Source organism: Stegostoma tigrinum (genome assembly GCF_030684315.1).
Source record: "Stegostoma tigrinum isolate sSteTig4 chromosome 30 unlocalized genomic scaffold, sSteTig4.hap1 SUPER_30_unloc_1, whole genome shotgun sequence".
Classification (NCBI taxonomy): Eukaryota; Metazoa; Chordata; class Chondrichthyes; order Orectolobiformes; family Stegostomatidae; genus Stegostoma; species Stegostoma tigrinum.
Window position 1 is genome coordinate 62,752 of NW_026728045.1, and position 26,047 is coordinate 88,798.

Here is a 26,047-nt window from a genome sequence, read left to right on the forward strand (position 1 = left end):
TATCCCCTCCCTACCTCCCCACCTATAAACTCCTCTCCACTTATCTTCTTTTCTCTCCATCTTCGGTCTGCCTCCCTCTCTCTCCCTATTTATTCCAGAACCCTCACCCCATCCCCCTCTCTGATGAAGGGTCTAGGCCTGAAACGTCAGCTTTTGTGCTCCTGAGATGTTGCTTGGCCTGCTGTGTTCATCCAGCCTCACATTTTATTATCAGGGATTTAGAGGCAGTTCAGATGGGACGTAACTCCAGGCAAGTAAACTGAGTTGTCTGCTGGTTAAACAGCATCGATACTGATAGCGGTGTTGCTTATACAGTATAAGGGAGTGTCGGCATTACTGGATACATGCCGTGAGCTGGTGCATCATTACAGTGCTGGTGGGAAAGGGAGCAATGCCGGATTGCTAACAGTTATCCAGGTGCACAGTGGACTTTGAAGGTTGATGCAGGCAGAAGTGTGCGCTAATCTTTTGGCAGATACCCGCTGGGTGATGAATTGTTCCAACCTGTGAGCAGTCTGATAGCCTGACCTATTTAACCTCTCCTGATAAGACAGTCCGTCCATACCCAGGATCAACCCAGTGAACATTCCCTGAACTGCCTCCAATGCCAGGATATCTTTCTTGTTCTATACTGTTCACAGTATTCCAGGAGTGATCTAACTCGTGCCTTGCACAGTTTTAGGAATCCCTCCTTATTTTTATATGCCATTCCCTCTGAAATCAAGACTTAAATTCTATTTACCTTCCCTGTTAGGAAGTGAATGTGGATTAACATATGAGAATCCCCAAATCCTTATGTTCTGGTGCTTTCTGCAGTCTTTCTTCATTTAAATAATATACAGTTCATCTATTCTTCCTGCCAAAATGCATAACCTCGCGTTTTCCCACATTACAGTTTTCGCTCATTTACTGAATCTGTCTCTATCTACCTGCAAACGCTTCGTGACATCCTCGCCTTTTGTCTTCTCATCATTTTATTTTGCCATTCGCAAACGTGGTGATAGTGCATTCACTTTCCTCATTTAAGTCACTAATACATATTGCAGAGAAATTTGGGCCCAACACTGATGTCTGTGGCACTTCACTTGTTACACATTGCCATGCTGAACATACCCCCTTATCCCAACTTTTGGTCACCTTTTGGTCAGCCAATTGTCCAGTGAAATTGTTATACTACCTCCAACACCATGGGCTCATATCTTATCAAGTAGCCTAATATGTCGTATCATACTTTAGACCTTTCAGAGGGAAGTTAGGAAACACTGCCACACAAAGAAAAGTGGGAATTTTGATGTCTATCATTCCTGGAACAGCAGTTGATATTGTGTTAAATGTGATTTTAAATTTGAGGTTGATAAATTGTTTTTAACCAGTAACTTTGACAGATATGTTTTGGCATAGATTTCTCATAATCTGATTTTTATGTTTGTTTCATGGAATGTGGGCATCACAGGTTAGGCTAGAACGTATTGCCCATCTTGAATTGCCCTGAAGAAGCTGATGGTGTGTTGCTTGATTTGTTCCAGTCTATGGGGACCAGGGGGATCCATAGGGTTATTAGGAATGGGCTCTGAAATATTTGATGTAGAGACAGTGAAGAGATAGTGTTGCATTTTGAAGTCAGGATGGTGTGCATATTAAAGGGGGTATTGGATTTCTCAATCATATGCTACCCTTCGCCTGCTCATTTTTGTTAGAAAGTGCTGTGGAAGGAGTTCCAGTCATTTGTTGCAATGCATCTTGTACACACTACTGTGTGGAGGGAGTGGAAATTTGAGGAATTTGGTGCAAGTCAAACAAGCTGCTTTATTTTAGATGTTATCAAGCTTCTTTAGTATTGCAGTTGGAGATGCACTCATCCAGGCAAATGAGGAATGTTCCAGCGCACTCCTGGTTTGTGCCCTTGTAGAGGGCGCGCAGCATTTAGGGAGTCAGGAGGTGAGTTACTTGCCAGAGGATTCCTAGGGTCTGAGCTGATCTTGTCACCATTGCGTTTATGTGGTGAGTGTTGATCAGTTTCTGGTCAATGATAATCCCTAGAATGTTGATAGTGGGGGATTCAGTGATAGTAACACCAATGAATGTCAAAGCATTTGGCGAGACCATCTCTTACTGAAGAAGATCATTACCTGACATTTGTGTGGCATAAGTGTACTTGTCACATTTCAGCCCAAGTCTAGATGTTGTCCAGATCTTCAGAAATAATAACAGAGTTTGCTGAAAAAAACTTAGCAGATCGGACAGCATCCGTGACAGGCATGATTATTGAGGATGGCTATTGATGGTCAATGGGGATGGCTACCAATGGTTATAGGGGATTGGCTGCCAGTGGTTATTGGGAATGGCTGTAAGTGTTTATTGGGGATGGCAGTTGGTAACTGTTGGAGATGGTGTCAGATCACCCTCCTATAGTGCCCTAGATGGACTGAAAATCAATGCCAATGTGTTAGCGCTGGTCATACACAATGTGTCACCTCATGATGGGTAATAAGAAAACCTTATAAACATAATCCATTACAAACAGGAAATCAAGCCCTGGCCTGAAGAAGTCAGTAGTGAACATGGCCCGTGGGTGTGTGCGTACCTTTTGAGGCAAAGTTGCTGAGCATGAAGATTTTGCATGCCTTCATTTCTGACCAGCTTTTTTACACCTTGGCAATTTCCTGGCTAATATCCCATCTTCCCAGCCAAGCTTCTAGTTTGATCACTTCTTATGCGTATCTGTTACAACTGCTGGAGGGCATCACGTCACATGGACCATCGAGTGATGCTTTCCGTTAACAAAAATCTCCTTGAGATATTCTGACTGAACCAGAATGGTCTTATCATCTTTTGAATATTCTGAAAGTGTTATAGTTGTCTGCAAAACTGCACACTGTTGCAACAGCTGAGGAAGGGTGATTCATCTCCTCTTTTTTTGAAAATCCAATTGGCTCACAACAAATAGTTCTATTTCTTTTTAAAATGCAGCTCTCACACCTCAAATAACACTTATTGATCTGCACCAAAATGAAGGAGCTAATTCCAAGATAATAAAGTGTGAAGCTGGATGAACACAGCAGGCCAAGCAGCATCTCAGGAGCACAAAAGCTGACGTTTTGGGCCTAGACCCTTGAGAGAAAGAAAGAGAAACTTTGTTATAGAACATAGAACATAGAACATTACAGCACAGTACAGGCCCTTCGGCCCTCGATGTTGTGCCGACCTGTCATACCGATCTCAAGCCCATCTAACCTACACTATTCCATGTACGTCCATATGCTTATCCAATGACGACTTAAATGTACCTAAAGTCGGCAAATCTACTACCGTTGCAGGCAAAGCGTTCCATTCCCTTACTACTCTCTGAGTAAAGAAACTACCTCTGACATCTGTCTGATATCTTTCACCCCTCAATTTAGAGCTATGCCCCCTCGTGCTCGCCGTCTCCATCCTAGGAAAAAGGCTCTCCCACCCTATCTAACCCTCTGATTATTTTATATGTTTCAATTAAGTCACCGCTCAACCTTCTTCTCTCTAATGAAAACAGCCTCAAGTCCCTCAGCCTTTCCTCATAAGACCTTCCCTCCATACCAGGCAACATCCTAGTAAATCTCCTCTGCACCCTTTCCAAAGCTTCCACATCCTTCTTATAATGCGGTGACCAGAACTGTACACAATACTCCAAGTACGGCCGCACCAGAGTTTTGTACAGCTTCACCATAACCTCTTGGTTCCGGAACTCGATCCCTCTATTAATAAAAGCTAAAACACGGTATGCCTTCTTAACAGCCCTGTCAACCTGGGTGGCAACTTTCAAGGATCTGTGTACATGGACACCGAGATCTCTCTGCTCATCTACACTACCAAGAATCTTACCATTAGCCCAGTACTTTGCCTTCTGGTTACTCCTACCAAAGTGCATCACCTCACACTTGTCTGCATTAAACACCATTTGCCACCTCTCAGCCTAGTAACTGGTCTCCAGGATGAACATTTCCCATTAACTACCACCCTCTGTCTTCTTTCAGCAAGCCAATTTCTGATCCAAACTGCTACATCTCACACAATTCCATTCCTCCGCATTTTGTACAATAGCCTATTGTGGGGAACCTTATCGAGCGCCTTGCAGAAATCCATATACACCACATCAACCGGTTTACTCTCATCTACCTGTTTGTTCACCTTCTCAAAGAACTCAATAAGGTTTGTGAGGCATGACCTTCCCTTCACAAAACCGTGCTGACTATCCCTAATCAATTTATTCATTTCTAGATGATTATAAATCCTATCCCTTATAACCTTTTCCAACACTTTACCAACAACTGAGGTAAGGCTCACTGGTCTATAATTACCAGGGTTGTCTCTACTCCCCTTCTTCAACAGGGGAACCACATTTGCTATCCTCCAGTCATCTGGCACTATTCCTGTAGACAATGACGAGTTAAAGATCAATGCCAAAGGCTCGGCAATCTCCTCCCTGGCTTCCCAGAGGGCCCGAGGATAAATCCCATCCGGCCCAGGGGACTTATCTATCTTCACCCTCTGAAGGATTTCTAACACCTCTTCCTTGTGAACCTCAATCCCACCTAGTCTAGTAGCCTGTATCTCAGTATTCTCCTCGAAAACATTGTTGTTTTCTAGAGTGAATACTGTTGAAAAATATTCATTTAGCGCTTCCCCTATCTCATCTGACTCCACACACAACGTACCACTACTATCCTTGAGTGGGCCTAATCTTACTTTCGCCATTCTTTTATTCCTTAAATACCTATAGAAAGCCTTAGGTTTTACCCTCATCCTATCCGCCACAACTTCTCATGTCTCCTCCTGGCTCTTCTGATCTCTCTCTTTAGGTCTTTCCTGGCTACCTCATAGCCCTCAAGTGCCCTAACTGAGCCTTCACTTCTCATCCTAACATAAGCCTTCTTCTTCCTCTTGACCAGAGATTCCACCTCCTTCGTAAACCACGGCTCCCGCACTCTACAGCTTCCTCCCTGCCTGACAGGTACATACTTATCTAGGACACACAGGAGCTTTAACTTGAATAAGCTCCACATTTCTAATGTGCCCATCCCCTGCAGTTTCTTTCTCCATCCTATGCTCCCTAAATCTTGCCTAATCTGATCATAATTGCCTTTCCCCCAGCTATAACTCTTGCCCAGTGGTATACACCTATCCCTTTCCATCACTGAAGTAAACATAACGGAATTGTGATCGCTATCACCAAAGTGCTCACCTACTTCCAAATCTAACACCAGGTACCCAGCACCAAATCTAATGTTGCTTCGGCCCTTGTTGGCCTATCTACATACTGTGTCAGGAAGCCCTCCTGCACACACTGGACAAAAACTGACCCATCTATCGTACTCGAACTGTCGTGCTCCCAGTCAATATTTGGAAAGTTGAAGTCCCCCATGACAACTACCCTGTCTCTCTCACTCCCAAGAACAAAAGTGATAAATCGCAACATCAAACAGGTAATAAGTTTGAAAAACAAAAATGAGGAAGATGTCTAGCTTGAACATGAAGATGAAAGAAGATCAATTTGAAAGACCTTGGAGTCCTGGATGTGTCAGAGTGAGAACTGAGGAGGCAATTGTTCAGTTATTGCCTTATCACCACAGTAGGTGTGAAATTTGTGGAATCTTGGAGCACTCAGGGAATGGCTGTCTTCTCAAGAATCTGTTCACAAGCCCATTCTTTTGCAAGATGATATGAAGAAAGAAGAAAGAGAGATAGAGCAAACCTCTCCAAAATTGAATCTAATTTTCTCTTTCTCTCTGTTCTGCCAAACAAATTAATGAAATATAGTTTGTTGCACAGGGTCAGAATTTATCCCATTGTGCTTCCAAGCTGAATACTCCACAGACAACAATTCATCTCTCAATATAGATGTGAATTTATTGATGCTAACTTGGTTGTTGGGTTTCATTGGTCTTTGGATGAAATGACACTTTCTGTGCAGCCAGTATAGTGTACTACACCTGGGTTTCCTGGGCTTCACAGCCGACATCTTAGGTCAGCATTTGTCCTTTATATATATTAAAAACACACTGAATTCCATGAAGGTTTCAGATATTCAGATCAGATGATTGAAGTTAAAGTTGATGGCCCATGCTTGCCATAACAGTAACAATCATTCATAATTGGATCATTGCATATTTACTGCCACAACATGTGATGCACAGATTGCCCAAAATATATGAGGCCATTAATCAGAATGCCTTCTCCTTCATTGACCAGGTCACCTACTTGTAGAGATAAACAGTGTGGAGATGGAGGAACACAGCAGGGCAGGCAGCATCAGAGAAGCAGGAAAGTTGACATTTCAAGTTGGGACCCACCTATTCATAAATCTATGTTCACATTTGTAGATCTCAGTGAGTTAGGTCGGCAGTTTAGGTGTTGGATGTGACCATGGAATTATCCAGCTCATAGCAAATGTCCAGTCATAACCTTTTCTTTTGGTCAGTAGGCACTGTAACCCTGATTGCGCAGTTAGTTAGAGTTAGAATCATAGAATCCCTCCAGTGTGGAAGCAAGCCATTCTGCCCATTGAATCCACACCAATCCTCCAGACAGCATCCACCCAGGCTCACCCCTTTCATTTTTCTGTAACCCTGCATTTCCGATAGCTAAACCATACAGCTAACCTGGACACTATGGGCAATGTAGCATGGGCTATTTGCCTAACATCACATCTTTGGACTGTGGGAGGAAACCCAAACAGACACGAGGAGAATGTGAAAACTCCACAAAGACAGTTGCCCAAGGGTGGAATCAAACCCACTGGCACTGTGAGGCAGCGTTGCTAACCACTGAGCCACCATGCTGCCCCATTGCTCAATTACTCCCATATCCTGATCTGTCTCCATAGTTTCATGAGACTATACATTCCCTTTAGAAAATTGCTATATCCACAGTTTCAGGCAATGTATTCCAGATCACAATTATCATCTATGTAGGGGTTTCTACAACAAACCTCTTTGCGATTAACTGAATGCAGAATCACTGACTGCTGAATATCAGTATTCAAGTTTTGTGTTCTAAATTTGAATATGTCGCTTAGACTGCAGGCAAAATCTTTGAGGGAAAGTAATTGGCTTCACGTTTTGGAGAAAGCATCCAGACTAGAAGGTTACCTACACCGTATTCAGACTTACATATATAGTAGAGCCATGCTAATGCTCTATCTTTAATCTAAACCTCCCTGCTCTTAATCTCTGTGCCTTGGGTGATAGAGGCAAACGTGTTCAACTTTATCTTATGAGGTGGCCTGCCCATCGCAAACATTACTTTAGTAAATATCCTTCAATTCACTAACATCCTTCCTTATATACGGAGACCAAAACAGCACACAGTGCCCCAGGAATTAAAGATCCCAAATGCACGTTGTGCGTAACTGAGAAACAGTAAGTGCTCAAGCTAAGTGTAGGTACGGGGTGCCAGTTGAGTGAGTCAGGGTGTAGAGTGCCATGTTGGTGAGGGAGATAGAGTGCCAGGTGCATAAGTAAGATGGTAATGTGCCAATTGAGTTAGGCAGAGAGGGACCAGCTGTGTTCTGTGGGTAGGCTTGGGGTTTGGATCTGGGTATTTTGAAGGAGGGGCAGCTGGTGGTGAGATATCAGGGTCACATCTAGGATGGGAAGTGCTAATGTCTTTGTAAGGTTGGGTGAGGGTGTGGGGGTGGTGGGGTGCACCTTGATATGTGGTGACTGTTGACCCCTGTGCTCCTGGACAGGTGGTATATGTTGCAGGAGGACCTGAGATAATAAGGGTGCCAGCTGCAACCAGGCTGACATGGACTAGAGGGGGGAAGTGAATGACTTTGTTGGATTCTCAGGGAATTGTGGGAGATGGAGTTGGGGTGTCACCAATGACACAAACCTAGGTGGAGTGGCAGGTAGTGTTAAGTCAGCAGGAAGACTGCAAGAAGGATTTGGCTGGGATAGGAAAGTTAGCCAAGAAGTCGGGGGTAGAATACTCTGTAGGAAAATATGAGGTTTTGCACTTTGGCAGGAAGAATAGATTTATTTTTGATGGGGTAAGGCTTCAGAAATGTGAATCACAAGGGGCTTAAGAGACCTAGTTCAAGGTTATCTTCAAGTGAATGTACAGGTACAGTAGTAGTTAGGAAGGCAAAGGCAATATCAGCATTCACTCCAAAAGGGCCAGAATACAAGAGCAAAGATGTACTGCTGAGGCTGTTTCCCCCTCTGTTCGGACTGTATTCCAACTATTATGAGTGTATCTGAGGGAAGATGTGCTGGTATTAGAGGAGGTTTACAAGAATGATCCTGGGAGTGAAGGGTTATCATATAAAAAGTGGTTGAGGACTCTGGGTCTGTGCTTGATGGAGGTTGGAAGAATGTGAGGGAAATTCATGAAAAACTATAGGATGCTGAGAAGCCGAGATAGAGTGGATGTGGAGAAGATATTCCTACTAGTTGGAGAGACAAGGACCTGAGGACACAGCCTTAGACCAAAGGGATGACACTTCAGGCTAGGATGAGGAGGAATTTCTTCAGGTAGAGGGTGTGAATTTGTGGAACTCACTGCCACAGAGAGCTGTGGAGGCCAAGTTATTGAGTGCCTTTAAGACAGAGATAGATATGCCTTGATGAGTAAGGGGATCAAGGGTTACAGGGAGAAGGCAGGAGAATGGGTTCAGAAAAATATCAGCCATTATCAATGGGTGGAGTACACCTAATGGGCTGAACAGTCTAATTCTGCTCCTTTATCTCATGGTCTTATCATTTTGGTCAAAAGTTTAGCAAGGAGTTTGACTAGATTTTTAAAACTTTCATTTTTCCTGTGTATCCATAAAGATTATGTGAGTAAGATATTTTTGAATTCTTTGGTTTTAATGAACACTCTCAGTGGATTTCAGATACAGGGGAATTTCAATTTCTCGTGCAGGGAGTCAGCTGGACTGAATCCTGCTACATGAGTCCAATCCAAAAACTCTTTGACTGTCTGAACATCTGAGCCTTATTTCTGCATGCCATTAACTCAGAAATGATGGTATTTTGTCGTATGTAAACTGCTCAGTTTTCCTGCGGTTCTGTGCCATGTTGTTTCCTGCCAATCACTGAATGAAATTACATATTAGCCCTTAGGGACAGTGTCAGTCTACAGTCTGATCACATTAAACTCTGTTTCCAGGAGGGCTCCCAGGTAAACCTTATTTACCTCCACAACCCTATTGCACTTATACACTCATTGCACTGGTGTTAGAAAGAAGTTCTGAGCATTTGTCCACATGATTTTAGGATGTTAAATTTCAATTCTTTGGAATAAACAGACTCTCAAAGTGATTGCTGGCAGTATTTAATATATCGCTCAGCAGCAGCTGTACATGCAGGATATTGTCTCTCCACAAGCTGGAGAATGTAGTCACTCAGATATTACTGTGGTTACATGCATCAAACACAGAATGATATTAACCTTTTATGTGAAGCTATAGAAATGTGCAGAAGCTGATATTATCCCACTTTTCAAATTGCAGCAGGCAGCGAAAGTAATGGCATTGAATGAGTCAACATCAGCAGAAATGGTTCCCTCTTTCTTTCTGGCTGAGTCAGAAGAAACTGCGATTTTACACATTCTCCTTTTCACTGTTGGATAGACTGCATAGTTGGCAATTCCACACAGATTTCCCTTATCCTTAGCGATTTTGATGTAACCTTCTCCACCCCATTCTGTCCCCCAACTGACAAACAAGAAAAGGAAATTGGCATTAACATTTCAAAGTTGTTTCAAAAGATAGTTGTGAAGAATTGAGTTATCCTGGGAGTGGATTGAGATCTTTTGAGACATTAGATTTAGTTCAAGTATGTTTTACCTGATTTGAGTCAGAGAGTTGAGTGGCACAAGACTACAGTAGTGCAAGCTGCAAACCAGAAGCCAGGAGTTACATCATTGTGATATCTTACATAGGTTTTCAGTACCAACAGGGAGTGTGGATTCACTACAAGCTTCCAAATGGCATGAGGGGAGATCCTGTGAGGGGAGACATCTCAAACCGGAGCAGGTAGCTAGGGAATAAGTGGCACAGTGGTGAGCACTGCTGCTTCACAGCACCAGGGATCTGGGTTCAATCCCAGTCTTGGGTAATTGCCTTTGTGGAGTTTGTACATTCCCTGTGCATCTGTGGGTTTCCTCTGAGTTCTCAGGTTTCTGCTTGCCTGCAGCCCAAACATGTGCATGTTAGATGGTTTGGCCATGCTAAGTTGCCCATTGTGTCCAGGAATATGTGCAGACAGTGGGCTAGCTATGGGAAATGCAGGGCTATAAGATAGTGGGGTGGGTCTGATTGGGATGCTCTTGTTGGGGGGTGGTTGGTGTGGACCTGATGGGTCAAATGGCCTGTGTCCACACTGTAGGGATTTTATGAGGGAGATTAGTGGCTGTGGCCTGCAGTTCTGATAGGGGTGAAGAATTTCCGAAAGTTTTTACTAACAACATCCTGAGGTTGCCTGCCACAGGAGGCTGTCTGAGTGGTGGGTGAGTCGATAGTGGCTCTAGGTTCCCCAATCTCTGTCCATTCACGTACACATATGTCCTGCACTGTAGGGTTACTCCACCCTAAAAACATTCCTCCAAATACTATCACCGCATTGAAATGTCACCAAATTATTGTACCACCCATTAAGCACTGATAATATCCACCTGAATGAACCATATTTTGTACATTTCCTATCTCCACTCAGATTTTTTCCCCTTTGCGGAATAGGATGAAAGTGTGCAAAGGATTTGCAGATTTATTATGAACTGTTGGCAATAAAGTATCTGATGAATGTTCTTGACTAGCCAGTCCTGGGGTGAAGCTTGAACTTGGAGGTTTTTGTTCAGATATGGCAGGAGGGAGCCTTCCTACTGAACCACAAGACCACCTACTTGAAACATTCCACCATCCGATCCAGCCACCACCTTCTCCAATTAAAACTGAAAGAACTGCAGATGCTTTAAATCATGAAAAAAAAACAGAAGGTGCTGGAAAGCTTAGCCGGTTTGGCAGGATTTGTGAAGAAAAAATCATAGTTAATGTTTCGGGTCCAGTGACCCTTCCTTGGAACTGGGCCTGAATCGTTAACTCATGTTTTCTTCACAAATGTTGCCAAACCCACTGAGCTTTTCCAGCACCTTCTGTATGTTTTTTTAATCTACCTCCTCCAACCATGATATTATCCCAGGCAGCTCTACCATTAAGCCTTCACATCCAGATAAACACAATGTTTCATGTTGATTAAACATATCCACAGTCTGCAGCACAGAGACAGGAAATTCACTCTGTGCCTGTGTTTCTTCTTCACATACATGTCCTCCCTGTCCCCTTGGTCTAACCCTGTCAACACCTCCTTCCGTTCCTTCACCCTGCTGTGTTTATCCAACTTCCTCTTCAATGTATCTGTGTCATTCAGCTCAACCACTTTTCATGGTAACAGTTTCCCCATTAACACACCCCTCTGGGTAAGGAGATTTCTCCTGAGGTTCTGATTGGATTCATTAATGATTATCTTATACTCAGAAGTAGCAATTGCTCAAAACTCTTAGCTGGATAGTTGCATTTGTCGAGAGACAGAGAAACAATAAACACTTCTGGCTCTTGTCCATCACTGAGAACTGGGAAAAGTTCGAAATGTGATAGGTTTTGAGCAAGGAGTGGGAGGGATGAGGTCAAAGTGGTACAGGTGGAAGTCAGGAGGGACTGAATGACAGAAATGGACAAAGGGAATCGAAGTGGAGCAAGAAAAGAAAGCAGGAGTGTACTTGGCTGAAAGAAAAATATTCAAACAATGAAACAAATGGAAAGAAAATGTGGACAACAGTTTTCATCACTTTCAGTGAAATGCCATCACAAAATTCATATTCTCCTTCCCTTTAGCATTTCCAAGGGACTATTCCCTCTGTGATTCCCTGGTCTATTTTTCAGTCACTCTGAACTCTCCATCACTTTGTATGACACCGTTCCTTGTAAATACAAGAGATATCACACCAACCCTTATGCTCTCTCCTCCTTATCCGAGGTCCACATCATATCTCCTCAAAGTGAAAGTGATTAACATGTATTTTTAATCTAATTGATCTCCATTCCAAATGTGGTTACCTGTACAATGGGGGGATCAAATGCAGATCAGGTGATTGCTTTCTGAGTAGCTCAGTCTGCCCACTGCAAGTGCCCCCTGTTCACCCATTTTACTTCAACTTTCTCTGACACTGACATCTCTGCCTCTGGCCTGTGCGAGGTTCCAGAAAAGTTCAACATAAGTTTGAGGAACTGCACTTCAGCTTTTGATCAGGCAATGTAAGCTTTCTGTACTGAACGTTGAGTTCAACAATTTCAAACTATAAATTCTACTCCCATTTTATTTCCTTGTTTCATATTTATTTCCTTTAGATAGCCATACATTTATTCTAGACACATCTTTAGTTCCTCTTGCTTTTCCTGTTGCATTAGCTTCAGAAAATAGTATTTTCTGTCATTGATAACAAAGTGTGGAGCTGGATGAGCACAACAGGCCAAGCAACATCTCAGGAGCACAAAAACTGACGTTTTGGGCCTAGACCCTTCATCAGAAATGGGGGAGGGAGAGAGGGTTTTGAAATAAATAGGGAGAGAGGGGGAGGCGGATCAAAGATGAATAGAGGAGAAGATAGGTAGAGATGAGACAGACAAGTTAAAGAGGTGGGGATTGAGCCAGTAGAGGTGAGTGTACGTAGGGTGGTAGGGAGGGGATAGTTCAGTCTGGGGAGGACGGACAGGTCAAGGGGGTGGGATGAGGTTAGAAGGTAGGAAATGGGGGTGAGGCTTGAAGTGGGAGGAGGGGATATGTGAGAGGAAGAACAGGTTAGGGAGGCGGGGACGAGCTGGGCTGGTTTTGGGATGCAGGAGAGGGAGGGGAGATTTTGAACCTTGTGAAATCCACATTGATACCATTGGGTTGCAGAGTTCCCAAGCGGAATATGAGTTGCTGTTTCTGCAACCTTCGGGTGACATCATTGTGGCACTGCAGGAGGCCCAGGATGGACATGTCGTCTAAGGAATGGGAGGGGGAGTTGAAATGGTTCGTTACTGGGAGGTGCAATTTTTTTATTGTGAACTGAGCGTAGGTGTTCTGCAAAGCGGTCCCCAAGCCTCCGTTTGGTTTTCCCCTCTCTTTCATACTCTTTTTCTTTTGTTCTGTCCCACTCACCCCTTGTTCAAAACTGTTGCATATTTAACTTCCTCCAGTTCTGGTGAAAGTTGTCAGATCTGAAACATTAACTCCTTTTCTCTTTTCTTTTCGATCCCGCTGAAGTTTTGCCAATGTTTTCTGCTTTCTGTTTTCTGTTTTTATTTCACATTCCCAGCCCCCACAGTATTCTGCTTTGCCACTATTTTAATGGCTCCTATTTCAAAGGCCCCACAAATGGAAATATTTTCGCTCCACCTATTTTATCAAACGTTTCATTATCTTAAACTCCTCTATCAAGTTACCGCTTTGCTTTTTTTTATTCCTGAAGAACAAAGCTCCTCTCTGTTTGACATTTTCTGATAGATATATTCTTTCGGTTCTAGCGTCGCTCTTGTGAATTTTTATGCACCTACTTCAGTGCCTTGGGACAGCAGTGGGAATTTTCGCGAATGTTTCCCTCCCTAGCCCGGAAACACCAGGGATAAATCCAGTGCTCTTGTCACTGCCCCAGCTCTGATTAGCAGTTTGTTGTTTCTACATCGTACATACCTGTTCTTAACCAGCCAATAGTTCATTCTACGCTCCCTTCCATATCCAACCAAGAGCACTGCATGGCCGCGGCGTTGGGTGCAACTTGGATCAGCGTAAACTCCTGTACGGAGACACTCACCTTTAATGTAATGTAATTGTCAAATATATAATCATAATTTCCTTCCTGTGCTTATTGATGTGTTTTACATTCAAATTGTCTTCTGGTCTATAATGCTGTTTGCAAAACGTTCTACTCTGATGTTACTCTGTCTCACTTTTACTAATGTTTCCCAGTGTCCTCACCTGTGCCACCCACATCTCCTCTGGAACACATGGCCTTTTACTGTGCTTCTCTCATTGCCATCCTCTTGACCCTGCAGCACCAATTCACACCTAATTCCCTTTCACAGACTTTCTCTTTTCTTCTTTTTCCAATGCCTTCCCCCCCAGCACTCATTTGCTTTGCATTTACTTGACCACAGCCAGGGTGAGGGTCTAGGTCTGGGTGGATGCTGTTTTGAGTGTCAATGTGCACCCAATGTGTTGAATCCCCTGGTTTTGATGACTCTATGATTCTAAACACTTCAGTAGTAAAACTTACCTTTGATAGGTTATATTATTCAGAGCTGATTCTGGCACCATGATATTGACCTCCTTGAGAATCCTCTGGGTCATACTGTGTGAGGACATAGTGGAGGGGTGATGGATGTGAAGTTCCGTCAATAAAACTATCTTCTCCTTCTGATAGTCATCAGCTCATGTACTTCACACAGACATCACATTGGCTGGAGACTCCCTGCTTTGCCTCATTTCAGAAGAGCATGCAGACAAAGAGAGCAATTGCATCTACTTCAGTGAGCCCAGCAATATCCAGAGGGTGAGGAGTAGGAGCTTGTGAAGACCTCACATCTACAGGTCTTGCCTGACAGGACAAGCACTGCTCCAGACTATTCTCACTCCAAGCTGAGAACTGCCTGAGCAGGGCTTGCCCTCATGAGGAGTTGGATGGCTATCTCAGCCTGGCTAATGTCAGGGCTACAGCTACCCTGATGTTTTTAGACAGCTGGCCACTTCAGGAAGCAGCTGAGGATATCTCCTCATGCTGAGCACATACTTACATTCCAGATGTAGCTTTCTTTTTATTCATTCATGGGAGGAGGGCCCTCACTAGTTGAGCCAGCATTTATTGCTCATCCCTAATTGCTCAGAGGGAAGTTAGGAGTCATGTGAAGACCAGCCCAACAATCAACAATAGATTCACAGTCATCGTTTGACTCTTAATTCCAGATTTTTATTTAATTCAAATTCCACCATCTGCCATGGCAGGATTTGAACCTGGATCTCCAGAACATAGAACATAGAACAATACAGCGCAGTACAGGCCCTTCGGCCCTCGATGTTGCGCCGACCTGTGAACTAATCTAAGCCCCTCCACCTACACTATTCCATCATCATCCATATGCTTATCCAAGGACTGTTTAAATGCCCCTAATGTGGCTGAGTTAACTACATTGGCAGGCAGGGTGTTCCACGCCCTTACCACTCTCTGAGTAAAGAACCTGCCTCTGACATCTGTCTTAAAGCTATCACAGAACATTACCTAGGCCTCTGGATCTACAGCCTAGTGATAATACCACTAAACCATCACCTCCCCAATGTGGTGACGTTTTCCCTAAATTGCAACTGCTCATGAAGAAGGGTCTAGACCCAAAACGTCAGCCTTCCTGCTCCTCTGATGCTGCTTGGCCTGCTGTGTTCATCCAGCTCTACAGCTTGTTATCTCAAATTCTTCAGCATCAGCAGTTCCTAGTATCTCTACTCATAATCTCCCCCGTCCCTGTCTTGAGGAGAGGCAAGGAATGTGGGCAGTGTTGGGGCCACCTCTGCAGGTTTGCCCTCGGCTCAGGCTGCCATCTACTGAAGCCGCAATGTTTTGGGTGTATATTGTTACCAACTTATTGAGGTTTTCAACAGAAAAGGGCACTCACTCTATCCATACTGCATAACAAGCAGGGAACAAAGCTGGAGGTATCCAGCCATGATTCTTGTACCTTAGGGAACTCACAGGTTCCTGTATTATTCTATGATTCTCAGGCAATGCAGGGTTGTTTGCTGGGAGATAAGGGGAAACCCCCATCCCGTCCTTCAAACATGGCTGATGACACTTGTCGGAAAACCTCAGACTATCAAAGAACAAAGAAACTTTGCTTCCTACATTTCCACCAGGGTCATAGTGGAATAGACCATTGATTTAAGACAAGGTTCTGACGCTTGGCCCAGTCTGGTGTGGGTCTTGCAGAATAGCCCAGTGAAAATGGGCCACATCACAGTGGCATGTTTCACAACAGGAACTAATGAAAGGGGAATGTGTTGGATATAGATGAAACCAGGCATTAACAGCAACGATGAAAGGAGGTGATGGTCTCGTGGTATTATCACTGGACTGTAAATCTGGAAACCCAGATAATGTTCTGGGAGCCTGGGTTCAAGTCCCATCATGGCAGTCGGTGGAATTTGAATTTAATAAATATCTGGAGCTAAGAATCTATTGATGACCTTGAATCCATTGTCAATTGTCAGGGAAAAAGCCATCTGGTTCACTGATGTCATTTAGGGAAGGAAACTGTCATCCTTATCTGATATGGCCTACATGTGACTCCAAACCCACAGCAATGTGATTGCTTCTTAACTGCCCTTTAGGCAATTAAGGATGGGCAATAAATGCTACCTAGCTAGTGACAATAAAGGAAGTGAGGACATTGACCAGTAAAGCTATCCAAGAGAACACAACTCAACCCACGTGGCACAGAGCATGCTCAAATTGAAACCTGTTTGCAGGATGAATGAACTGTTTGGACTTTGTTACACTGTTTAAAGATTCTGTTGACAATCAATCTGGGCAGCAATCTCTGCTTAGTGCATGCAATATGGGGATATTGAGCTTTTTTGACAGTCATTGGCATTTTTAAAATATATGCAATGCCATCCATCTGATTGTATGTGTCATGCACTTGTGTGATTCTTGTGTGATTCTGAGGGCAGTCCATTCTATTCCCTTTGAGCATAGAGAAGGAGGCAGAGTGGTATTGCCAGGATAGAGTCCTCCCCATGGTGCAGGGGAACCACATCTCAGCTGTAGCATTGACTGTGACAGCTACCTGCTCTCTCTGCCTTCTCAATGTCTGCCTGGAGGGCCCCATACTTCACTTAAGGAAGGGCACCTCGCTTCTCGTGTTCACCTCCTGTACTAAGGTCCCCATTGCTGTCTCAGAGACCCTTGGGGCTGCTGCCTGGCCTGTTGCTCCATTTTCATTTCCCCTTCTGCTCAGAGTTTCTTCTTGTGTTCAAGCCCCTGTCCCTTGAAGGGGGACAGGATTGACTTTCAGTCATGTGGACTGCTTTAAGTGGTGCCAACCTCACACTTGGGCTCAATGCCAAGGTGTGCCTTCACTCAGCAGCACATCATCACTGAGCTGCACCTCACAGTCAGTTACGTTAGTGACAGTGCAAAATTTCTGAGCTGCTTGCACCACTGCAAAAAGGAGTGGGTAAATTTCCCATCGCCATTCCTGAGCACAGTTTCCAATCTGACTGAAATGGTTTCTGACAGCACTGGGCTGCCTGTAGCATGGGGGAGGAGGGAAACATGAATAAGGGGACGAGCTTTACAGTTCCCCTTATACACATCGAGACAGCATTAACACCAACAAACAACTTGACAGGGAATGTGTGCAGACGTTTGACTTTGAAAACATTTTATGTGGAATTTGTAGATTGTCCAATTAATATACTTTATCCACACAGTCTATTTCTTACCTTGTTTATAGAAGTGGAAGGTCTTTGGACGAGCATTAAGCGAAACAGCGATTGGTCCAATTCTTCTCGAAGCCCTCGCTAAACAACGTTCTCCTCTTTGTATGTTTCTGTATCTGGCGACTTTGGCAACAATATTACTTTTCTGAAACTTGCAGGATCCTTGCTAATTGTTAAAAGGAAATATTGAAAGTTAATGTTCAAGAATAGCTTGCCAAAGTTCTACCGACAAGTTTTCAGCCTCAGACACTCACAATGATGCGGTGTTTTGCTCATCAAAATATTTAAATGAAAATGTGCTGCATAATCCGGCTTCCATATTTACTGATGTTATTGTCCATTAAACAGACATTACTGACTGTCTCCACTGACTTCATGAGACAGACAGAGTGAATGAAGATGAGGCAAGACCTTTCTTTTGGAACATCATATCCGATGATGGCCATGCACCTGCCTCCAAGTTTCATAACCCAGAAGTAACTATTGAAGCGTCTCCCTCTTCCAAACTAGAGGCAAGGTTTGGGCCAGTGTCTCACCCATTTACCTTACTGAAAACGTAGTTTGCTTCCAGAGAGAAAAAAAACAGGGTGGAATTTAATGCACTGCCATGTGCTGAATTTGCAGTGGGAGAGGCAGTAGCTAATTGGACATGAGGGTGACAAGCAATTGGCCATACCCTGAACATGTCTGTGATGGTCACTCTCTGAATGGTCTGCTTAATCTGCCAGCAATTGAGGCTCTTAGATCAGCAATGGTTGACCACTTGAACGTCTCCCCCAGCTGCTTTTGGCATGAACCCATATAGGGAGCACAACAAGAAAATTGCTGTGATGCCACTTTCTAGCTCCAGAAGAGGGTCCTTATTTTATAGAGGGACCTGGTATTGGGAAATAGGAATTACTGACAGCCTCCCACATGTCAATCATACACATTGTACACCCTGGGACCTTTTTCCTGCCACCACTCACCCTCTTGTCTTTTCTTTGGCAATCACACAAGACCAGGAGGTTTTCAGTGGAGATTCAGGATGTCATTACAGGATAAGGGAGAAATAAGAGAGAGAGCTGGACCTGTCCTGAATGCTGATATTTTCTCAGCCTTCCTCAAGCTACCAGTGCAGTGGCACTGACAGAAACCTGGGAGCAGATTCTCAGCGAAGGATTGATCCAGAGTAGGATGTCAGCTGTCATTTGATCAGTGCTGGGTTACACTGTCTAACACCATGAATGCCATAAATATGTTGTACCTGGTGAATTTGAAACAGATTGTAGAGTGATTTACCTGTGCTGTGGTTCCTACTCAATGTCGTTTCTTCTCACATATCAAAAGGCCGACTTTTGATATTCACCTCTGCATCCATGGCTCGTTGTGTCACAATCAAGCAAGTTCTGCTCACTCAGAGAAATCAGTCTTCCACAGACCTTTGCCCATTGTCCTTCAATGGCACCAGTCATGCTGAAAGCCCAGCAAGAGCCACAGGGCCCCTGGTAATGACAGAAATACAATCGCGGTAAGACATGCTGATGTAAAAATAAAATCCTCTTTTCATCCATCATCAACTGGAGCTCAGATTTACATCACCGATGTTCATTAATTTTCTTCATGTGTTTCCCAGGCTTTGTGCAAAACACCATAGAGTGCGAGGGCCAGAGTGACGGGATTTATGACCACCATTGGATTTCCACGTGTATATCAGGGCAGCTGCGCATATGAGGCTGGGAGCTCCCTGAGATCGGTCTGTAGCATTTTATGACCTGTTGGAAATTCACTCCCTTAATGTGTTGCTGGACTCTGATCATGAATGAATCATTCAGGTATTTCCTCATTTCCTGGGAGCACTAGTGATTCTTAAATTACTACTCACTCTTGGGTGATCATGTTCACATTATCGATTTTTTCAGAAATACATTGGTTTCATTAACATCTTTGAGGGAAGGAAATCTGATATCCTTACCTCTTCCAGGCCATATATGACTCCAGACATATAATGTGGTTGACCCTTAACTGCCCTCCGAAATGCCCCGGCAAGTTCCTCATTTCCAGGTGCAATTAGACATGGCAATACATAATGGCTCATCTAGTGATACCTACATCTCACGAATGAAATTAACAAAAACAGCCTGATGGAGAAACCAATGAGAATGGGCTGCATGTGACTCCATGAGAGCAAGGTCAATGGCACAGTTTCAGGAAATGGTTGACAAGAAGGAATTGACTAGTTTAAGCTTCCACACTAGATACTTTGAAAAGGAGCACAAAAAGTATCAGAAAGGCACACAGCAAGGAAGAAAACACTTTCTAGCTGATGGGCATTCACCAAGTTAAAGGTCTCCCATACAGTGGAAAGGGGGTAACAAGACAGTGCAACTTCTTCTGCCAAGAGTATCTGAGAAATAAAAGATCCACCAATGGAGAAATGAACCACAGATCAAAACCAGTGCTCTCAGCACTGATACTAAAGATCTAGCATTCTTGAGAATTCAAACAGAGTGCATATGATGACTTCAGCTTGTACAAGGGGGCATAGCTACAAATTGAGGGGTGATAGATTTAAGACGGATGTCAGAGGCAGGTTCTTTACTCAGAGAGTGGTAAGGGCATGGAACGCCCTACCTGCCAATATAGTTAACTCAGCCGCATTAGGGGCATTTAAACAGTCCTTGGATAAGCATATGGATGATGATGATGGGATAGTGTAGGGGGAAGGGCTTAGATTAATTCACAGGTCGGCGCAACATCGAGGGCCGAAGGACCTGTCCTGTGTGTATTGTTCTATGTTCTATGCTCTATGTTCTGAAAGAGTTTTTGAAAAGTCTTGTCCCCATGAAGTGATGAAGCCAGAGTTCTTGGGCACCGGTAAAGGAAATACCATCATGTACCTGATTGTTTAATTGTTAATCATAGGAAAATGTTGCACATGTTAATGGTACTGAAAGAGTTACTGTTCACCTTAAATTTGATTGTACCCATTCCACTGATGCTACATTGCTGTGTGTATGTGGAGAGGAGTTTTATCCTAGCTTTCAGAAGGAGCAGGGATATCTGCACCAGCTCCTGAGGTGTTGGTAATTATGCCTGAGCAGACATAATAGTACTCATTGCTGACATGATTTAAGCCTTCGTGCTGCCTGAGAAAAGTGCCTCTTCTGGCAGATGTGGCAAATACCACAAGGTTTTGGGAATGGTCATTTGGAAATTGCTGCTGCACTGAAAGCCCCAACCAATCAGAGGTGATGGCACGCTGGTATACAGTTACTGTGAGTTGTCCTGACAGTCCTCAGCATGTAATTGGGATCTCATTAATTCAAACAGCTTCAGCAAACATGGGCAAGGAAGGCTCCTACTGATTAATACCTGCTGGACTAAACTCATTTGATGAATCAAGGATCATCCACATTGAACATCATTTGGAAGAAACATTTCAGGTGGCAACGGCACACTATATATTTTGGGTGGGGACGTCAATGCCCATCATCAAGAGTGGCTCAGTAGTGCCTCTAATATAACAAGGTGTAGAGCTGGATGGACACAGCAGGCCAAGCAGCATCAGTGGAGCAGGAAAGCTGATGTTTCAGGTGTGGACTCTTCTTCTGATGTGTGACAGACCTGGGCAAGGCTTGAAGGATGTCACTGCAAGACTAGGTCTATGGCAGGAAACCAAAAGGGACAAACTAATTGACCTCATCCTCACTAATCTATCAGTTACAGATATACCTGTCCATGATAATACTGATAGGGCTAACTATTGTATCAACTTTGTGGAGGCCCAGAGCCATCTACGTGAATGCTATGCTTGAATCAATTTGATTCACTCTGTTTGATAAAAGAAGCAGCTGAAGGCAATGAAAAGTGCAAAGAATCTGAGAATGTTCTAGCAATACTGCTGAAAACATGGACTCCAGACCTTGTCTCATAGCCATGGCATTCCAATACAACGTTAACACTGACATCAAACTAACAATATGAACAATAGTCCAGGTATGTCTGATCCAATTCTAAAAAAATGGATAAATATAACCCACCAATCACTAGCCTGCAAGTATACTCAGGATCATCAGTAAAGTGATGGAAGGTGTCAGTAACAGTGCTATCAAGCATCACCTGCTCAGCAATAACCTATTCGGTGACGCCCAGTTTGGGTTACACCAGGGTCACTCAGCTCCTGGCCTCATTACAGCCTTGGTTCAAACATGGACAAAAGAGCTGAACCCCAGAGGTGAGGTGAGAGTGACTGCCTTTGACTTCAAGGCCACATTTGACTGAGGGGGGCAGCAAGAGGTCCTCATAAAACTGGAATCAATGGGAACCAGGGGAAAATGTCTCCATTGGTTAGAACCATACCTGGCAAAAATAATGTGGCCCTGATTGTTACAAGTTAATAATCTCAGTCTCAGGAAAGGTCTGCAGGAACTCCGTGGAGTAATGTTCTCGATCTAGCCATCTCCTATCCTCAGGTCAGAAATGGGGACGTTTGCTGATGTTTATACATTCACAGCTCTTCAGACGCTGAAGCAGTCTTTCTGCATACACATCAAAATGTGATCAAGTTCTCGGCTTGGGTTGATAGGTAGCAAGTTATATTTGCACCACAAATGTGTCAACTAATAGGACCGCATCTAAACATTGCCTCTTGACAATTTTATCAAGAATTTCCCTCAGTTCTGGGATTGACATTGAGCAGAAACTGCCCTGCACCAGCTTTATAAACACTGTTGCTGCAAGGGCAGGTAAGAGGCAGAGAATTCTGTGACAAACGACTCATCTACTGATTCACCAAAGCCCATCCACCAACTACAAATCTCAATTCAGTTGTATGAAGGAAAATTCTCCACTTGCTTCAAATGGTGCAGTTCCAACAACACTTAAAAAATTCAATGCTATCTAGGACAGGTTGGTTGGTACCCCATCTAACATCATCAATTTTCACTCCCTCTACCACAAGTAGCAGCAGAGTTAATTATCTGCACAATGCCCTGCAAAAAGTCACAATTCTTTGAATGACACCTTCCAAACCCACAAAACATACCACCTGAAATGACAAGAGCAACAGGTGCATTGGAGCACAAAGACTTGCAAAACCCCCTCTTGGCTACAGACTATTCGGACTTGGAACAGTATCACCTTTCCTTCACTGTTGCTTAGTCAAATCCTGCAACTCCCTTCCCCACGGAGCATAGTGTGACCCAAGTACTGCAGTATTTCGAGAAGGCAAACTCACCAACACATTCTCAATGGCAAATGGCAATGGGACACAAGTTCTGGCCTATGGAGTCACAGAGAAGTATAGCCTGGAAACAGACCCTTCTGACCAACCAATCTATGCCTCCCATAATCCCAAACTAAACTATTGCCACATGCATGTGCTTGGCCCATATCCACTCAAACCTTTTCTATTCATGTACTAATCCAACGTCTTTTAAAAGTTGTAATTGTACCCACATCCACCACTTCCTGTGGAAGTTCATTTCCACACATGAACCGCCCTCCATATCACAACATTGACCCTCATGTTTTTTTTTCAATCTGTCTCCTGTCACCTTAAAAAATGTGTTCCCTAGTCATGAAATCCGAAAAGACAAATGCCATTAACTTTATCTACACCTTTTACTATTTTATAAACTCTTATAAGGTTGCTTCTCAACCTCCTATGCTCCAGTGACTAAATTCCCAGCCTATCCAGCCTTTCTTTACAAAGCAAACCATCCATACTTGGCAACATCATGGTAAATTTCTTCTAAACCCTCTCCAGCTTAATATCATCCCTCCTATAAGTGTGCAACCTGAACTGGACACAATATTCCAGAAGCAGCCTTAACAATATCCAAAGAGAATTTAAAATAAATGACAGTGAGTTCAAAAAGAAGACAAGCTCTGATGAAGTGTGCTGTGAACAATGGAGAAGACAAATTAGAGCATGTGTGAGGCTGTTGCTAAGCTCACTGATCAAAGAGAAAGGGGAGCTTTACCTCATCTCTGACTCAGGAAGGCGCTGGTGTGTTCTGCCTTTAGCACCAACAGCCTTCAGCCCAACAACTTGTTACGAAGTTGGGTCGAGTACTGGTGGATTGGGAGGCAAGAAGTTAGGATTTGGTGTTTGTAAAATGCTGGGGAGGAAACATGGTGTTGTCCCTTGAAATGATGGTGTGCTTTTTCTGTGCTGAAAGATTTACAATGGAGGTTCATGAGCAGCAGCTTGGAAGCTTGCAAGTACACAGAGAGCAGCTGAATTAAAATATTTGTATAGAAAGGCAGAAATTAGCAGGCCAAGCAGCAGTTTTTAGCAAGACAACAAGCTTTTGAATGTAGCCAATCAATTTGAACCAGGCACTTAGATATCAAAAAACAATTAAATTTAAATCTGCTGGTTTTGACAACATGGGCCCAATCCCTTTGTAAGAAATATTGATATGTCATTGAGCGTATAAGCGAAGAGGACAACTGGACAAAGCCCAGAGCTAACTTACATCCGCCAGAGCTACCAGTCCTCAGCTTTCAAGAGAGAGTCATTGGGTCTCACAGCTCCTCTATTTCTTAGAGAAAGCACTATCTAAGTGGCAATGATACCCATGGCACAACTAGTTAACATTCCTGACAGCAGTATCAATAAAGAAGACATTTCTGATAGAAGAGTTGACAAAGGCGGAACAGAAGACACATAACCTATCTGTAATTTCAAGAGACTAAATTCTTTTTTCATATAAATGGGACTTATATTTATTGCAACAGCATACGATTAGAATCTGGTTTTATTTGGGAATAGTTAGTAGTGAAAGGGAGTTTATTCGGTTCGTTAATAGATTTTTAATTTGCTCACTGTTAGAGTTGGATAAATAAATTGTTCCTTGTTGGTTGTAAAGTGAGTGCCAAGAATTTATTTTATCTCACCACTAGAAGTTGCTGAAGGGCAAGTTACACCACTTTTTACAATCCTTTGACAGGTTGTAGGATGGGATGTTCCTTTTTGGGCGTTTCAGCTGCAGTTCTCAGAAAGGAGCTAATCTTTATAACACACTGTAAATGAACTGAAAATTGTAACAAATCTTGCAAAGTGTCAGATTGTCTTTCCTTGCACTTCTGTTATCTCTGCTCAGGATGCCAGTCTGGTGTTTATCCATACTTTTGGTTTCAACCAATCTTCAACTTAAAGTAGTACCATGTTCCCAGTTTAATATTGTCCTTGTTCTTTTAATTCCACTTTGATCACTGTCCTGTTTGATTTCAAATTAGAAATTCTTCAACTCGCTCTATATTTCATTAGCATTGTCACTGTGTACTATTGCTGTGACTGTAATTTCAGATGAGGGCAACAACCCCATTGATCAGATGGAAGGTCAGGTTTGACTCTGCATCCACTGGGCCTGGAAATAGGATCTGAAAATGGAAATTAACCTTGCTTACCAGTTGAGACAAGCTCATGATAACTTCAAGATTTTTTTCAGACTGAGCTTTCACAAGTAATTAATAACGGAAGAATTCCTGCTGATTGTTACCTGGCTTTTCATTTGAGTAACCAAACCCCTTTTACGCCAGTCGACAGCTCTGAGTTTCAGATCATCATCGCCTTCTTCAATTTCATTAGATTCAAGATCGTCAACATCTTCATTAAAATCATCTCCTTCATCAACATCTTCTTCAGTTGAGTTATCAGCTTCAGCTTGGAAGAATCCATTCATGATTTCATTAAACTCTTCAGTGGTCTAATGATCAAACACAATGACACTCACTTATGAAATGAGTAACTTTTGAATGGACATTGCTCTGGACAAAGATCAATAACCTCACAGAGATACGTTGTCACATGTTCACGGGGTTTAACCAACCGAATGATCAAAGCTGCTCTGGCACTCCACTCTAATAGGCACCATGCTGTGGTGACTTCTAAAACTTTTCACTGCATTTTTCATGCTGAAGTACAGATGGCAATAAATTTCTGTTCTATTCTGCTCTATTCACTACTACTGCCTCAAATAAAGAAATGGAGAAAAGTTCGGTGAGTCAGTTTCTTCACAGTTCAATGTGAACCTGAAGGTGATAAAACATTGATCTGGACTATTGTGCAAATGTTCAAGATGGCAGCAGCGATTATAAGTATGCCTCACTTTGAAATAATTTGAGGAGATGATAATTAAAATGCTACAAAGCACTTTCATTACGAGGGAAATGGGTTTAATCTCCCCCATGATGGTTGACTTTATCAATGCTTAACCAAGCTGTCTGGATAAACAGCATCTCACATTCCACCATCAACATTGCCACAAACTCCTGGTCACTGCTAAACCAGTAGGTCTGCAATTGGCCTCAGGACCGTTGAATCTAAGAGGAGAAAGTCAGACAGTGTTCCTAATTCTGATCACTCTGAGAAGTAGTGTTACACAAGTATCAGTTCTCACTGTAGCAGGTGAGGGACAGCGGAAGATCCATGCAGCTGGTGTGTTGAGTACTGTCAACACTGTCGTCTTGAATTTGGTGGTGAACCTGTCCATTATCTGCTTTATATTTGGAAAGAACTGCAGATATATGAACAATGCCCCAGCCCATGGAAC

The 26,047-nt window shown here is 43.2% G+C and overlaps 1 protein-coding gene across 1 annotated transcript; it reads right to left on the minus strand.

The window, feature by feature from the left end:
- Positions 1-9,432: 9,432 nt before the first annotated feature.
- Positions 9,433-25,987, minus strand: LOC132207544 (procathepsin L-like). The gene is made up of 7 exons (XM_059643499.1): positions 25,877-25,987; positions 24,995-25,201; positions 22,531-22,533; positions 18,926-18,988; positions 17,508-17,670; positions 13,710-13,812; positions 9,433-9,694 (listed from the first exon to the last, which is right to left on the minus strand). Exons 1-7 carry the CDS (start codon positions 25,985-25,987, stop codon positions 9,433-9,435), a joined length of 912 nt encoding a protein of 303 aa, XP_059499482.1.
- Between the last annotated feature and the right edge of the window lie 60 nt (positions 25,988-26,047).

What these genes read in the sequence shown, in the direction of transcription:
- LOC132207544 (XM_059643499.1), bottom strand. Translation starts at nt 25,987, where the DNA reads ATGGACAGGTTCACCACCAAATTCAAGACGACAGTGTTGACAGTACTC. An exon ending in CAGTGAGAACTGATACTTGT is followed by an intron (nt 25,202 to 25,876) that starts GTAACACTACTT and finishes TTTGATCATTAG; the next exon opens with ACCACTGAAGAGTTTAATGA. An exon ending in CTTCCACTTCTATAAACAAG is followed by an intron (nt 13,813 to 17,507) that starts GTAAGAAATAGA and finishes GTCTCCGTACAG; the next exon opens with GAGTTTACGCTGATCCAAGT.